At 42.6% G+C, this 17009-nt stretch overlaps 1 protein-coding gene across 7 annotated transcripts in view; it reads right to left on the reverse strand.

The window, feature by feature from the left end:
* Window positions 1-9162: 9162 nt before the first annotated feature.
* Window positions 9163-17009, reverse strand: part of St18 (suppression of tumorigenicity 18, zinc finger) — a 300859-nt gene continuing 293012 nt past the window's right edge. For all 7 annotated transcript variants that reach the window (XM_005396053.2, XM_013520260.1, XM_013520263.1 and 4 more), the window contains 3 exons: window positions 14537-14640; window positions 12420-12563; window positions 9163-9576 (listed from right to left, as the gene is read on the reverse strand). In XM_005396053.2, the coding sequence (XP_005396110.1) occupies window positions 9436-9576; window positions 12420-12563; window positions 14537-14640 (389 nt within the window). In that variant the 3' untranslated portion in view covers window positions 9163-9435. The remainder of the gene's footprint in view (window positions 9577-12419; window positions 12564-14536; window positions 14641-17009) is intronic.

Consider the following 17009-nt stretch of genomic DNA (forward strand, 5'->3'; position numbering starts at 1 on the left):
ATATATGGGAGGAAAAGAAAAACAGCCTCTGTGATTAACAGCAGACAGTGAGGAGTAACCTCGGGCTGGCTTTCTAAACCGCTCTCCTTGGCCCATGTGGCTTGAACATCTTGAACTACTCCTGAACTTCGTGCTGTAATTACCCTGACGCACTATCTGACCTGGGCCCTTAGCAGTGAGTGCATTTACCAAGTACATTCAGACCCTCTGGGTGGGTGGAGATGGCCCCTACACCGTAAAAGAGGGCTTGCTGCCCCATATTCAAAGGCTACCAGGCTCTGGGTTCCCCATTCTCCCGAATGGCTTTGAACCCCTTCTGCAATAAATCTACTCTCATTCTGCACCATGACTTCTGACTCCTCTTCCTCTTTCTATGTCCAAGAGAGAGAAAACCTAGGAAGGTTCATGGGTGTGCTGGTGACTGTAGATCCACCAGACACGACAGCAGCCTTTGGTTTACGTGAGACCTTTCCTTTGTGTCTACCACAGTCCTCTGCCATGATCCGGCTGTCCTCAGGGCCCATAGGTCTGCCTATTAAGGGCCAGGGCAGTGTGGATATTTTCTGCTCACACCTTCTCAGGCTCATGCAATAAAGGAGTGCAGGGCTGAGATGTCCAGTGATTACGGTTGCTGCCATGCTGTGAGAACACACTTCCTTCACTTGTTCAGGAGCTGCTTTCATCCTGGTCTGCACGGTCACCACACCTTTTCCAAATCTTTCATGTTGGATTTTAGGCTGTGGGATGCCGTGACTCCACAGTAAAAACGTTACAGGATTACCCTGGAGATCAGAAGCCATCTACCTCCCAGAACCTAGTGTGTGAATTCACATGCCTTTACTATGGAGTGTCTTTACCCACAGAACTCTACTGCTGCAGGAAATCCTGCCCAGAAAGATAAAAGCTGAAAATAACATTGCTGTTTATTTCAGGAACTTCTCACAAATCCACTCATATGGACATCTGCCTAGTGAGCTTTCAATAAAAAACATTGAATAGCTGTTCAGCTTCTAAGACTTCCTTCAAAACTCATTCTGACCCTGTGACAACCAGCTGTAAGCTATTTAATCATGAATCTTACCTAACCCAGATATGAGAGATCTGTCCTAAGCCAGATACCTCCAAATGTAAATAACCTGTTTTTTGTCTTCTTCTAGAAGTTCACAAATTAACTTCTGTTATTGCCCTTAAGGAATTTGTACTTACTTTGAACTATGTTTTAGAGACTATCTATTGTCAGGATTTCTTATTTTTGTTTCTTCTCTCCTGCCTCCCTCTCTTCCTCCTCTGACTGTTATTTATTTACAATTTTACTCCTGATATAGACAATTCTCTAGGGATGAAAGGGAATGTGAGAAAGAGAGTGAAAATATTTCATTTTTCTTTGGTACCTAGAAGTATCAAACAACATCGTTAAAAGAACATTCACAGTTAAGCTTTCAGTTTTTTGATAATTCATAATGGCGCCATTTTAAGTGCCCACATACCAAAAAATTGTGTATTGGAGCTATATCCACAGGTAGGTGTAGGTGTTCCTTGAGCCTCTTGGATTCTGGCTCCCACAGAACACAACCAATGCAATCTGTTGCTAAAACACAGTTGAATTCACCTTGACAGAGTCTTAGCAGCATCTGGGGGAGGGGTGGAGTGGAATACTTTTGTGACTTGAGGTGTCTGGTTTAAGAAGCGTCTTTGAACTTATAGGCATGATTAGAACTGGGCAGGTTCCCTGCACAACAATTCTCGAGAGGCACACAGCAAAGACTGAGTTATCCAAGAACAGGCAATCATTTCATTCTCCCTATTATAGAACTATGAGAGAGGTTCTTGTTCTATCTAGTTCAGATAAATGGATGGGTAGGAAGTCCCTGGAACAAATAATGAAGATACTGTGTTAGGACACATCCAGATGTCCCCGCAGTCTCATGCACTTTTAGATGGGTTTTTTTGGAGGCAGCTGAATCTAGAGTTTGTGATTGATTTGTGGCTTGTGCCAGAATTAAGGGTCCTGGGGTTAAGAGTGGGCGATTACTGGATCAGTCCACTGAGTGGATTGGCACCGCCCTAGTCCCAGCAGTCTGGATAAGATAAAAGGGGCAGAAAGAGGCTTGTTCCCTTCTCCTCGCTTGCTGTTTTTGGTACCTTCCACCACCATGAATGGTTGCCTGTCTACACACCACCCTGCCTTGGAACCAGCCAACCAGCTAGTAAACCTTTCCCCCCTTTAACTTTGGGTGTTGGGTATTTTGTCTCAGCAAAGAGAGAAAAGTAACAAAGACACGTTGTATTTTCCGTTTCCTTTCCTGGGGAAGGATTTCCCAGAACAGTGAGCTATCAGCGCAACCAGCCAATAATCATGGCTTTTCCATAAAGACAGCAAACCAAGGCCCATTCACACAGCCAGTGTGTAGATGTGGATATTTTTGGTCCTCAGATCTTTGATGAGGCAAAAAACTTGGATGTTCAGTCTCACACTTTTGAAATTCAAGTACATTTGTCTTGGTTACCTTTCTCTTGTGGCTGAGACAAAATACCCAAAGCCCAAAATGAAGGAAGGAAAGGTTTATTTAGCTCACAGTTGGTGGAGGTTTCAGTCCATACTTGGCTGGCTCCAAGGCAGAGTGACACATGGTAGAGGGCAACAGTTCATGGTGGAGGAAAACAGCAAAACCAGCCAGAGCAAAAGGGAGGAGTGGAGGCAAGTAGCCTCTTTCTCTCCCTTACATATGCAAACTATCTGCCCCAGGGCAGGTGCAGCACTCACACTCATAATCCCAGCATTGGACCATGGATCAATCATAAGCTCTAAAAGCCTGCCCCATGACTGCATGAGGCTTTGGGGGACATCCAGACATAAACCATAGCAATGTTAGTCTTGAGGTTCCATATTTACAAAGATTTTTTCCCAGTACACTGGGAGGCTGAGGCAGAAGGACCACAAGTTTCAAGCGCAGTCATGGCAATTTAACAATTTAGTGAGATTTTGACACAAAATTAAAAAAAAAAAAAAAAAGAGATTTAGGATATATATAGCTCAGTGTGAAGGCCTTGGTTCAATACTCAGCGATAAAAGCAAACCAAAAATGAGTTTTGATAGTTAAAAGTTTGACTCTTTAAAAACATTATTAGAGTGACATATCCCCAAATACCATCTGCAATTTAAAACACTTGATCAATAAATACCATTAAAAATGGATAAAAGCTAGGTTTTTTGTTGTTGTTGTTGTTTTGGTTTTTTGGTTTTTTGGTTTTTCTGGTTTTTTGGTTCCTGTTTTTTTGGTGCTGGGAATCAAGCTCAGGACCTTGTGCTTACCTGGCAGGTGCTGTGCCGCTGAGCTATATCCCCCATCCTTTCACTTAAAATGAACAAGGCAATCAGTCACAAAAGAGAAATGACTATTTCTGAATCTGATAATACACACTGATGTGGAAAACTCTTCTAAAACAGCAACTATTTCTTAAGAGCAGGGGACTTTACATTCTTTTCATGTTTTATATAAAGGTTAGTGGAAATTGTGTTTTAATTTGGCCTGGGCCAGTACAAAACTGTCAGGCATATACAAAACAGCTGATGACTGAACAAGATGATCAGGCTTTGCTCTGGAAACAGAGAAACGAGTTATCTACATTTTCCTTATTTTTCACTCCCATTACAATGCGTATTAAGATTTTCATTCCTGGTTCATCAAATTAACAATTAAGGCATCACATTTTTGTGATATGCTTTTACAAGAAAAATGTATCATAATAGGATGATCTAACTGCGAAAATGATGCCTCTTTGTTTTTTTACAGAGAAAAGAACAAAAACAAAATAACAAAAACAAAGACAAAAACAAAACAACACAAAAACCAGAAAAGTGATAGAGTTCAAAACAAGGTAATAGAAATCACCAATGGTTGTTGTACTACTTATTGTTATCTTCAAAGTAGTTGCTCAAATTACCAGATATAGGTATGCAAAACTGACCAATTAAACATTAACTGTTCCTTTCAATAAACCAATAGAAATTAGTAGTACAATTATCTTACCTATCATATATATATATATATATATATATATATATTCTTTCTTTTTCTTTCTTTCATTCTTTTTTCTTTCTTTCTATCTTTCTTTCTTTCTCTCTTTCTTTCTTTCTTTCTTTTTCTTTCTTTCTCTTCTTTCCCTCATCCCAGTTGTTCTTTCCTATTAAGCAGTTTCTTTCCCTTTCATAATATTGATTATACCTTTTTGGTTTTATTTACTCTTTCAGGTCCTTACACTAGGAAGACAATATGATTCTTACACATGCAGGTCTGATTTATTTCACTTGTGAGTATGGTCTCTAGTTGCCTCCATTTACCTATAAAAGCCTTGAATTTGTTGTTCTTTATACCTGAGTAATACTCCATTGTATAAAAATATTACACTTTTCTTATCCTTTTCTCAGTTGATGGACATTTGGGTTGTTTCCAAATTTTGCTATAACAAATTGTGCTGCTATAAACCTAAGTGCACATATATCACAGTGGTATGATGTTTTAAATTCTTCTGGGACAATACCCAGAAGGGGAATGGCTACGTCGAATGGGACCTATAATCCTAATTTTTTAAGGAATCTCCACACTGATTTCCACAGTAGTTGCATCGGTCTACACTCCCACCAGCAGTGGAGGAAGTTCCTCTTTCCCCACAGCCCCACCAGCATTTGTTATTGGTTGATTTCTTGATGCTAGCCATTCTTTCTGGGGTGAGATGGAATCTCAGTGCTGTTTTAATTTGCATCTCTCGAATGACCAGTGATGTTAAACATTTTCTCATGTGTTTCTTTGCCATTTGTTTTTCTTCATCTGAGAAGTGTGTGTTTCTCTCCCATGACCACTTTTGAACAGGGTCTTTGGATTTGGGGCCTGATGCCCGACCTTTCCTGGAGTGGTGACTAACCAGCCAGTGACTCCATGGAGCACGATAGGTTCAGATGCTAGTGGCTGCAGAGGGGTGGCTGAAGGCAGAAATGGTGACCGGAGCTGAATCCTGACCCTGGTACCTATCTTTGGGGGATCAAGCAGATTCTTTATTCTTCCTAAACCTCAGTTTCATTTCAGTGTAACACTGATCATAATTCCATTGCAACATGGCTGGGAAGCTTCGGATAGAACAGTCAGGAAGTGCTTAACGAGTTTGCATAAATCAACAGGCCATGTCAGGGTCCAAGCCCATGTCATCATCTCACCTCTCTCCTCCAGAAGACACAGGATCCTGCAGGAGCCTAGACAGACCCCATCCACTGACCAGAACAGTGGGGTCTAGAAGTCTATCCTGGGCTCTGGTTCCTGGATGGGCCAGCCCCTGAGCCCTGCTGTGGTCCTGAGGATAAAGAAACTGCACACAATGGCATTGTTTTCCTTAAGAGCAGTGGAAGACAGTGTGGCTGGCTTTTCAACCACAGGTATCTGAGGTGGAATCTCGGCTGCACCTTGTCCTCGTTCTATGGTCTTGGGCAAGTTATGACGCTTTCTGAGCACCAGGTTCTGTGTCACTTTAATTGTGCGTGGTGACACGGACTCCGGAAATCTGAGGGCTTGCGATGAAGTACACAAAGCATCGCTGATTGTGTCTGACTGTGCGGATAGTGATTAGCCAATTCAATCTGCTTACTTTACAATTATCTGCTGAATATTGGGAGGAAATAACAGGGTAGTGCTGTCGGACCACAATAAAATAGATGTACTGTGTGGAAAAAGACGTAAGAGACATTAGTTTGAATGAATACTAATAAAATATTTAGGCACTAAAACAAGGAAATTCTGAAAACTTTTTTTAATGTGGCAAATCAAAGAACCAGTCACCCCTTGTTTTCATTCAGGACTTTGATTCCAGTGGAAGTACTTTAGCCTTATATCTGAAAACCCAAGGACTTTTCATGGGATGTCGATAGGTGGCCTGAAAATGATCAGGGCAAAACTAGTCACTGATTCTTGTTTGTTATTATAGCTTACATGGACACCACTGAACACAGTTTTTTTTTTTGTTTGTTTTTTCTCCAGTACCGGGAACCGAACTCACGACCTTGCACTTGCCAGGCAGGCGCTTTTGCCGCTGAGCTAAATCCCCAGCCCCTTTGTTTTCTTAACATGCTAATTATTTGAATTGCCAGGACAAACCATCTCTGATGGAAATCTTATCCTGTTATTCTCCGATTTTGTCCATTTTCCCCCTTTCCCTAAACATCTGGGTGGGAGCAGATGCATCTGTCTCAGTGCTCCTTTCTTACTTGCAGGAGGACCAGGATTCCTCTACGACAGGTTAATGACAGAGCTGCAAGCACTACTCACTGCTATCATCCCACCCAGGGTGATGTGCAAAGACATACTCAGCAAGCGCACCTAAGAACCTGGTGGAGCAGGCTGCATCCTGTGATCTCATTTCACAGGCTGAATCACACGTGCATCCTGCATAAGTAAACTCGGTGGCTACAAGAAAGCTACCCTGTACAATAACGGCGCCAAGCACTCTTTAATGATGGTCTTTTCAAGCACAGCCCTGGCTTTCCTTTCGGTCAACTTGACTTCCTTATACGGGCTACGTGGATTTCATCATATTGCCTGTATGACAACCAGGCCTACCTGGTTGTGTGAGATGTATAAGTCTGGGCAGAAATTGGAAAATTAAGTGACATGATTTACTATTATGCTGGGAAAAAACACAAGCAAATTCAGTGCAATCAAGATTTAACTTTTTTTTTTCTTTGAGAGTTGCACTAGTTCATGAGCATATGCAGATATACTCAGTACCTAAAGCAATTTTGGGGGTAGGAAGCTGGGACTGCGTCTTGCTGCTCACTATGGTGAATTTCCTCCTAGTACAGCAAAGACGCTCCTGGGATTCAAGGCATCCACCCTGCTGGAGGTACGTGGCACGCTGAGGTGCTGCCTAGCCAAGGTCACAGTCTCTCCGCTGGAGAGGGAGAAGAACAAGCCAAGCAGGCTGGTTGTCATAGCAACACACAGCTCAAGGGAGCGCCCTCCTTCTGTGGGGCTGTTGTGTAGCTGCGGGTCTTGGGGAACAGTGACACCGACTCCACACAGTGGCCTGAGAAAGATCACAGCAAAACTCATTATCAATTTTTATTTCCTACCATACACCAAAGGTACAGCACTGAACACAATTTGTTGCTCGGATGTAAGAAATATTAATTGCTTGGAGAAACAGTATACAAACAAACTACCTCAAATTAAAAAAATGCATACATCATTGCCTTTGTGTTGTTTACAAAAGAGCCAATTTACAGTAGTGATCATTAACAGAGTTGAAAAGAAAAAAATAAATCAGTGCACATTACAAAACACATCAAGTACAAAGGAGGCAAATAAATACCACTCACAAAACATCTTGCTCAAACTATGCAAACACAAATAAATTAACCCGAAGTCATAGTAAATTATAGTAATAAATACATAGGTTGGTAAGAGATTTCTTTTTAAATTAAATAAAATATATAACAGACTTGTTAAAATATTTAGCAAATTAAACTTTTGTTTTTGTAATAAATGAACTCATTTGTATGCATCTCTGAAGTACTGTATAGCAAAATGTTTGCAAGGACAGAATAATAGAAAATTTTGTGTGGTGTCCCATTATAATAGACAGCACATATGGTAGCTTTTTTTAAAAATTGGTTTTTAAATAAACACCATTCCTATCTAAGAACAGACATCTCATTTTCACTAAACTAAGATTCCAGAGTTCAAATGAACCCCAAACCAAAGATAAGCCCCACGTAATGCATAACAATGACCACAGCGTCATGGGAGTGGAGTTACTGTCGAGGGTTACTTCTCATATTTGTGCAGGTAACAGCAATATCAAGCCTGTGAATGCCATCACATTCAGTCTAAATATCCATGAGGCTAATAAAAAATAAACACTTTTGTTATAGCACAGAAATGTAAGCCCACACTAAGTTCATGTGTACATTTACACAGAGGCACGTCTGCACATGAAACGTGTGCGCACACCAAGAAGGCAGTTTAGCTGGTTGTCTATACCTTTTCCTTAAAAAAAATAAATATAAAAAAACTTTTGAAACAATGCTTAACTACTTTACAATCCCTGAAATAGACATTGCCTTTACTATAGCAACTACTAAACTCTGACCCATTCAGAAATTCAAGATTGTAGGCTCAATTTTATGTGTGGATGAGTGTCTGTGTGTGTGTGTGTGTGTGTGTGTGTGTGTGTGTGTGTGTGTATGAGTGTCTCTGTGTGTGTATACTTGGTACCACTTGTAGCCCAATGGCAAGGTTTTATCAAATCGAATGTTGTCTTAGTTCCTAAGGAGGATGACACCAATGCTACCGGTGTTCAAAGCAATTACTCAAATTGGAGTAACTTTTTTTCAAGTCTTACTATATTTTCCATTCCTTTCTAGTCAACCCAGTAAGATAAATGCTATTTCAGGGGATATGGTATCTACAGAATTTTCCACTTGGATGTGTTCATATTTGCTAAGTACAAATCTACACCAATATAGTTTGAATATTGTACCAACATCCGGCAGGAAAGCCTGACTGGTCAAATCAAGTCTTACTTCTTGTCTTGGGGTAAGACTTGCCGACTATCTGATATGATTTGAAAAACAGACAAATCTGCCTTACTAAAAAAAAAAAAAAAAACCTTATGTTTCTTTAAAACATTTCAAATAAATAATTCATATCAACTAAAACCGTGCAACCAAGTCGAATACTTTGCTGATTGCTATATTTAGTTTATTGCTAACAAATTCTGAGCAGGCTGTTGTCCAGCGTCCTGTGCTTTTGTGAGGGTGGATTGCCCACTAGGCGGCGCCATTTATCATCTTAGTCTTTTCACGCAGCTCACCTTACTGCAAACTCGTTTATAAATACTACAAAAACCAGTGGAAGGGAGAAATAGGCAGTGTGCAATAAAAATCAAACTCGACCTTAGTGCAGTCCTTACACACGGATTTCCTTTACGCCTTTCTGTTTGCTCATGGAAACCCAGCAAGATAGGTGATTTGAGAATATCTTTTCTATTTAAATCCTATTAGAAAATAAATTAATAAACACACTTGTAAAAATATGGCAGACTTCAAAATGCAGTTAAAAGATAAAAAATTCTTTGATTAGTAATAAATAAAATATAAAAATGTCACATTTATTTTACATATACTTTACAAAAGAAAGAGTGCAATGAAGAAATAAAAGGAAAAACATATGAAAATAAATAAGATCTAATAATTGACTGCATTGCTTTTAGTCTAAAGAGTCTATCATAGTTTTTCTTTCCTTTTTATGTCAGCTGGGGGAAATAGTGCAATGTTGCGCTTGTAACGTAGGACGGCAACCTCCAGGTCTCAGCAGTCCACGTGCTTCTGGCAGATCCATCTGCAGTTCACTGCTGTTGGTAATCTCTGTTGCCGGCAGCACTGCGATCCTACACATGGATACCCTTCACTGCCTGTTTGATACTTTCCAGCAGAGCTTTGCATTCTGGGGAATAGTCCCGTTCCAGATTGCTGTACATGTCTGTGAGTGTATTTACATATGCTTCAAAATTCTGCTCGCTGATAGGTCCCTAAAGGGAGACAAAGCACATTGAACCAATCACAGTGGTGCAGACCAGGCAAAGAAGGAGCACGTGACAAGGAAGAATGTGGTGTGACTCAGGTGTCTGGGAGGGCAGACAAGGATTCAGGTGGCTGCTGGAGTTTGGGGAGAAGGAGAAAGAGACTGGGGTGTGTTGGGGGACACTTGTCCTCTCTTCCTTATGGGATTCATGAAAAGTGCTGGGGGCCAGCTTGGAGCTGCATAAGATCTGTGTCTGGCTGCAGAACTGGACCTCCCAATACCATCTGACCTCCTGGGGGCCACTTGGCCTCAGCTGCACACGTCTAGCACAGGAGCTCTGTGTTGGATGAAGGTAACTGTGGGTGAACCTGCAATGGAAAGTTTGCTTGGGCCAAGTGACTCCTTTAACATCTCTGGGCTGGAATTTAAGCTATAAGCAAGTTGACCAGGTGTGATGGAGAGTTTGTTTATTTCCTACTAAGACTCCTTTTCGTCCTTTTTTCTTTTGCAGTATCCTGCAATGCACACTTTTTATTTCTGGTCTCTTTAGGTAGAACATCAGTTTCACAGAGTCAAGACGTGTTTGCCATTTTGCCATTTTCCCGTGTGGTGCTTTAGTATCTCCTTCCTTTGCATAATGTGATGCTTCAAAGATGGTACATGCTGGATACATGTACATTGCATGCATGCATGACAAGAAATGCATGACGCCAAGGGGATGCTACCTAGGTACCGTTGGTGCCTCATCACTCCACTTTTTGAAAAACAATACGGGTACCTTGTCTCACAAGGGCTTTGGAAGAAAGGACTTTTAAAAGGTCTAAATACTGTAGATGTATGGGACATTATTACCATTGTTGGTATTAAGAGGCTAGTGCTAGGGTTTAGACCTAAAATGTCCCCCAAACTCTTCCGCACTCAAAGGGGGCTTTTGGAAGTTGACTGGATGACGAGGGCACTATATTTACCAGTGGACTCGTCCACTAGCAGGTGAGCAGCTGAGTGTGCGGTTAGGGCCTGCTTAGAGGTGGGCCACGGGCATGCAACCTGGAAGCGTACATCTCCCTTCTTGGCGCCTCCCTTCTTGTTGCCTGCTTCCTGTCTGACATGATGGGAGCAGCTTTCTTCCACCAGACCCTTCCTTCACACCCTTCCAGCACTGGATCCAACTGTGCATCAATCCTTGAAAAACCGTGAGCCACAAAAACCTTCTTCCTCTAAGTTGTCTCAAGTATTTCGTCTTAGTGATTAGGAACACGACCAGGACACAAAGCCTGCTAAAGTTTAGGGTTATTTAGCTGTGCTTAGTAAATACTACCCTCAATTATTAGAATTACACGATCGTGATTTTCTATTTGCTTTCAGTTTCTGCCATTGCTGTGCTCTTTGTGCCCTAGAGAAGCTCCGAAAAGGAAGAGACCCCAGGGGCAGAGTCCAATAAGGCCACACCACAAAGCCAGACACCCCAGACTTGTGCCAGCTTGGAACCTGGATCCCATGACGGAAACTCTGAACCATAATCCCCTTCACTGTGGAAGGAGAGCGCCTACACTGTCTTTGGTGTCCTGGGAACGTTTTGTGTGAGCAGCCCTCAGAGTCCCCGCTAGAGTCCCAGGTGCTCACTGCAGAAGGCACCAGGCAGCGAATTTGGTGTACATCATCCCTAAGGTGCGAAGAAAGAAGGGAGGCTCAAGGGATGCACTTTTGAAGTGTGAGTTAGACACATTGTAGTAAACAGTAATTGTGATGATAGCCAATGATTACCTTCATACAGCCTTAAAATAAAACTTATCTTCCTTTGTGCTTACTATTACATTATATTTTCTGGTCAAAAAGCACTTCTGGAATTGGTTAAGATGAAGGCTCCAGGTTAGGAAGCTGGGGAGATTGAGGGATTTATTGTTTTAAGCAAAACTAACTGTACTCTTTCGTTACATTGCTGCTTCTTTAAACCATTTTTTAAACAAAACCGGCAGCTTTGAGAACTTGCTCTAAGAATGTAAGCTCTGAGGAAATTGAAAATGTTCAGCAATGAGACCTCTCCTCCTCAGATTTGTTTATATTTATGGCAATGAGGAAGAAACTAATTTTAATAAATACTTCATGGTTGCACACCTTAACACGTGTCAAGTTGGGAAAAGAGGATGTCTTGCTCATTTTTGTGCTTTTCACTGTATACAGGGAGAACTGAGGTGTGTTCTTCCCATGAACATACAGCAAAAACACCAAGTTTACTGGGGCTTCAGCTTTTTGTTCTTGAAATGGGTGGATGATGCAAAAGGTTGAGTTGCAGATTTTGAGCCATGGAAACTTCTACTTGAAAATGCATTTCCAGTTTTCACATTATACTGTAGACACGCTTCAAACAGTTTCCTCTTTCTTTTTTCTCCACCTTTCTCTCTTTCTTCCTTCCTTTCTCACTCTCTCTTCCTTGCTTTCTTTTTCTCTCTCTTTTTCTCTTTCTTTCTTTCTTTCTTTCTTTCTTTCTTTCTTTCTTTCTTCCTTTTCTGTCAGGTCCCCTTAACTTGCCCAAGTTGGCTTTGAACTTGTAATCCTCCATCTCAGCCTCCTGAATAGCTGAGTACCTAAGTGCATACCACTTGGCCTACAAAGCTTCATCTTTAAATGACTTTGTCCTTTAACAATACCCTTGGCCTTGATATAATTTCAATATGTGCATCTCCCAGGAGTTGACTGCAAGTGAGGCCATGGTGGAGCCGCAGTAGCACTGAGGCTGTTGGTTGACAGGCTCCTCACAGCTGGGTCCTGCTTAAGCTAAGGGACAGCCCCCCACTGCCTGGTGACATGCAACCCTCTGGTGGGGCAGCAAAGCTCGAGCGTCTGACTTACCATCTGTGGAAGCTGGATGTCAGCGAGGCTGGAGATGAGCGCCTGGCTCAGGCCCGCCAGCTCTTTCAGCAGACTCTCGTTGTTCTGCTCTATGAGTTTGTTCTCCTCCTCTATGGTCTTCAGGTTGCTCTCCATCGATGTGATCTGGAAGGGAAATGACTCAGGAAGATGAGCAGTGGACTTGGGAAGGTGCACAAAAGGCTTTTCCGTGGGGAAGACGCGGCTGAGTGCAGATGCGGAGAGCTGCGTCCCCTGCCAGGCACACAATGCCCCTGTGCTGGTCTCAGTGGAGAATCACATCCTCAGATTTCCACCTTCAGCCCAGACTTCTCCACACACTGCAGGCCCAGATTCTCTTCAAGGTTACATGGTGGGGAAGCTCAGTGTGGCCCAAAGCAAATCTTTGCTGTTTCCCCGACATTTCTTCTTCCACAGACTGATGGCACCAACTGTCCCTCAGACATCGTGGCATCCTATGGCTGTTGCTCTCTCTCTCTCCCTCTCTCTCTCTCTGTGTCTCTTCCTCTTTCTGTCTCTGTTTTTCTCTGTCTGTCTGTCTCTGTCTGTCTGTCTCTATCTCTCTCTCACTTCAGATCCACTGGGTACTTCCTTTAAAATATCCAGGAAGGGGCCACTGTCCCTCCACCCCCACCTCCCATGCTGCTGTATCCCAGCCCCGCTCCTGCGTCCCAGGTGGGCATGTGCCTGCCTTTGTCCCGTGGAATCTCTGGCCCCTTCCTCACACAGCCACCCCAGTAATCTCTTCCAACACAAGCCAGCACATAAGTCAAATATGATCTCGTTGTTCACGAGCTCAGAGTCCCACAACAGCTGTGCATTCATCCAGAATAAAAGCCAAGGGCCTTGCAATGGTCCAGTATGCCCTGGGAACAGCCTTTTGTCACTTTGGGGGCCCTTCTCCTGTGACTCACCCCCAGCCAGCTTGCTTACCCGTACACGCCCTCCCTCTTTGCCGTTCCCCAGATCCCTAGGCTTTTCGCCATTAGGGATTTGGCATTGAGTGCATTTTCTGTGTGAAATATTCTTCCCCGTGCCTGTCGGATTAGTTCCTTCAACCTCAAGTCCTTGCTGAGATACTTTCTTTTTGCTGGGGCCTGGTTGCCCTATCTAATATCGAAACCCAGTCACTTGTTCCACCGCCCTTCTTTACCCCCTGCAGAGGGATTTGTCGTGAACGATTACTGTGGTTTACTGTCCAACTCCTCCTTCTAGACTTGAAGCTCCCTAAGGGCCAAGGTTTTGCATTCTTGGCTAATTCTCCCCAAGGATTCCCATGATTTCCAAACCAAGACACCAAGCTCTTTTTGTGGACCTTGTGGCCATGGAGAGAAGACTGTGAGAAACCTGCGCTGCTCAGTGAGGAAGCTTAAACTGCATTTCACATGGGTCCACACTGTCTTCAGCTGCTCAAGCTGAGGCCTGTGATGCCAGTAGCCATGGTGGTAAAACCCCTGCACTTCAGGAATGAGAGAAGGAAAGTGAGAAGGACCCAAGGCCTTCTGCGCTGTCTTGTTCTTTTCCTTCTGACTTGGTGCAATAGTTATTAGTAATGTTTCAAAAATCCTGGACTCCACTTTTGATTTCCATGTGTATAAAAGAGGCAGTCATTTCGGAGGACGCAGCACTGAAAAGCTGCTTAGATTTTTCTGGATAAAGAATCTGCTTAAGAAAATGTGAAGTAGGAAGTGTTTCTAGCAAAGACTGATACATGTTGCATGATTCTTCAGGAAAAAATTAAAAAGTTGTGATGTTTTATTTGAATTTTGGATAAAACTAAGGATGCAAATCCATGATTATTTCTAAAGCATTGTGTACTCTATGGTATCCTTCAATTGTAGGATGATCTGTTCTATTTGCTAACAAAGGCTTCAAGCAACCAGGGCAAGAAATGAATAACTCTGTACAGCTATCCATCAGTGACCCAGGATGACTCACCTACCCAAGATTTTACAGCAACAGTGTAATAGGAGCTTCTGGTACATTCCCTCTAAGATATTAGATATTTTCAGACCCAAAGTTTAGAAAGTTCAATGTTTTGCTTCCACTAAAGATTATGATGTTTTTAATTATTTTAAAGATAACTCATTAGTTTTTACCTGAGTCTGAAGTTTCATCATATCTGCTTCAATTTTAAGGTTGGATTCATTCAGTTCCTTTATTTCTTCATCCAAATGCCTAATTTCTTCATCACCCTCGACACCTAGGGAGAGTCGGATCATCTCAGCTCAATGTGGAAACATGAGACAGTGACAATCGTGAGTCATTTTACATTTAACTTCTGCTCTGATCACTGGAAATGAGACTTTAGTTTGAAATGTTTTCACCCAAACTATACATATACAAGTTTCTGAAAAAGTGGGTAAGAGGAATGATAGGGTTTAGTTCCTCGTGAGAAAAGAAGTTTAAAAGTGCCACCATTTAATGGAGCTCAGTGACACTGATGTGGAGCCACTGGACGTGTCACGTGTTGTCCCCAGTTACGCCTGTCGCACACCCTGTCCCGATGAACCGTCTGCACACGCAGACACCGGACCTCAGAGAGCTGAAAGAAGACCTCAGGAATCACCAACAGAAGTGAGATAACCTCCAGACTCTGCCGCAGAGCTGGCCTCAAACCCCAGTGCCGGGTTTCTCTCTCCCACATGCTGCATGGATGCTAAGAGGTAGAGGGGGCTGTGTAGGTGGTGGAGCTGCACCTCTGGACTCCGGAGTGGAGAAGAAGCTGGGGGTGCTGGCAGGTGAGGTGGGCTTCGAGGACACACAGTTGGGCTCCCCACATGGCCTGAGGTGGGGAACGCATGAAATTTAGGGGAAAGAGCATGGCCTGACTCTTGTTCTTCACTGTGGGTAACTTAACTTCCCTGGGCTTCAGCTTCTTCTGTGAACCAAGCCTAATATCGGCGCTGTGAGAACGAACCCAACAGCATGAAGCTCAGCGGACGGGAGGCACCTGCGCAGTGGCTGCCACTTCCCGTCATCATTTTATAGGACGAGAAACACACTTTAAAAGGTTGGAGAAACTGGGGGAAGGCAGTTAATATTATGGATGCCACAAGCAGGATTGAAAATAAGCTCGAAAGTCCAGGTCAATGAGTTCAAACCAGCACTGACAGTGAAGCGGGATAGGTGTACACTTCTGTGTTCAGAGTTAGTCAGATCAATTCCATGAAGGCAGGGTGGGGGAGGGACTTGTTTGACAATTTGTTCGGAAAAGGTCCCACTTTGACACATCCCTGGGAAAACAGCTGGTAACCGCTATAGCTTCACTGTGTCCCCCAGCATTTGTGTGTTGAAAACTGAATTTCCAAATCTTCCATTTAGTGGCACTTGGAGGTGGGACCTTTGGACTGTAATAAGGAGTAGGTGAGGTCACAGGGTGGGGCCCCTATGTTGGCATTCGTGGCCTTGTAAGTAGTGGAAGACAGATCTGTGCTAGGACGCTTGCTGTATTTCATGAAGTGATGGCCTCTGCCACATTACAGCACAGCACACGGCCCCACCAGACCCTGAGGAGATGCTGGTGCCGTGTTCTTGAGCTTCGCAGCCTCCACGCTTTTTCTCTGTCCCCAAGACTTATTTCTTATTCTATTATTTTTATTTTAAAGAGAAAAAAAATGACAAAATAATAACAACAAAGACAAAACCAAAACAACACAAAAACAATACAAAGATACAGGATTTCAAAATAAGATGAAAGAAATTAACAGTGGTTGTTATATTACACATTGTTATCCTCAGTGAAGTTGCTCAGATTATCAGATATAAGAATGCAAGAGTGATCAAACCATTAAAGAGAATAAAAAGTAATAAAAAATTAGAAATTACACAGAACTTCACTAAACAAGATGGTAGGAATCCAACAATGGTTGTTATGTTGCATATTGTTGTCTTCAAATTAGTTGTTCAAATTACCAGATATAAGTATGCAAAATTGGTCAAAAAATTAAAGAGAAAAAATGTAAGCATTAACTATTCCTTCTGGATATTTTTCAAGAAAAACTGAAAACTTCCTAGCCTCTAGATACATGGCCAAGTAGAATTCTGTTCTTTCTAAGGTGCCCAGTCTTGAGTATTTTGTTATAGGAGCAGCAAATGAGGTATAACACCCACTGAATGTGATCACTCACATTCTCTATAACTGAGTGATTCTACTCCCAGGTATACACTAGAGACAGACAGGTGCACATAGGACATGGTACGTGCAAAGATGCACATGGCAGGACCATTCATAGAAGCCTCACTTGTGACAAGCTGCATCCTCCCAAACAAGGTGGATGTTCTTCATAATATGATGTGAGGAGAAAACAGTAAGGCCTGGAAGCTTACATACTGTGTGATAAAGTGGGCAGCTATTTTGTATTATTGCTTTACTAAAAGTAACTACCTAGCTGGTCCTGGTGGTGTGATCCTGTGATCCCAGCAGTCCAGGAGGCTGAGGCAGAAGGATTACAAGTCCGAGCCCAGCCTTAGCAACTGTCTCAAAAAAATGGCTGGGGAAACAGCTCAGTGTGATGGACCAGGATTCACTCCCCAGTACTACCAAAGAAAAAACAGTAAAAAAAAAAAAAA

The sequence above is a fragment of the Chinchilla lanigera genome, unplaced genomic scaffold (assembly GCF_000276665.1).
Source record: "Chinchilla lanigera isolate Chin_1 unplaced genomic scaffold, ChiLan1.0 scaffold00053, whole genome shotgun sequence".
Classification (NCBI taxonomy): Eukaryota; Metazoa; Chordata; class Mammalia; order Rodentia; family Chinchillidae; genus Chinchilla; species Chinchilla lanigera.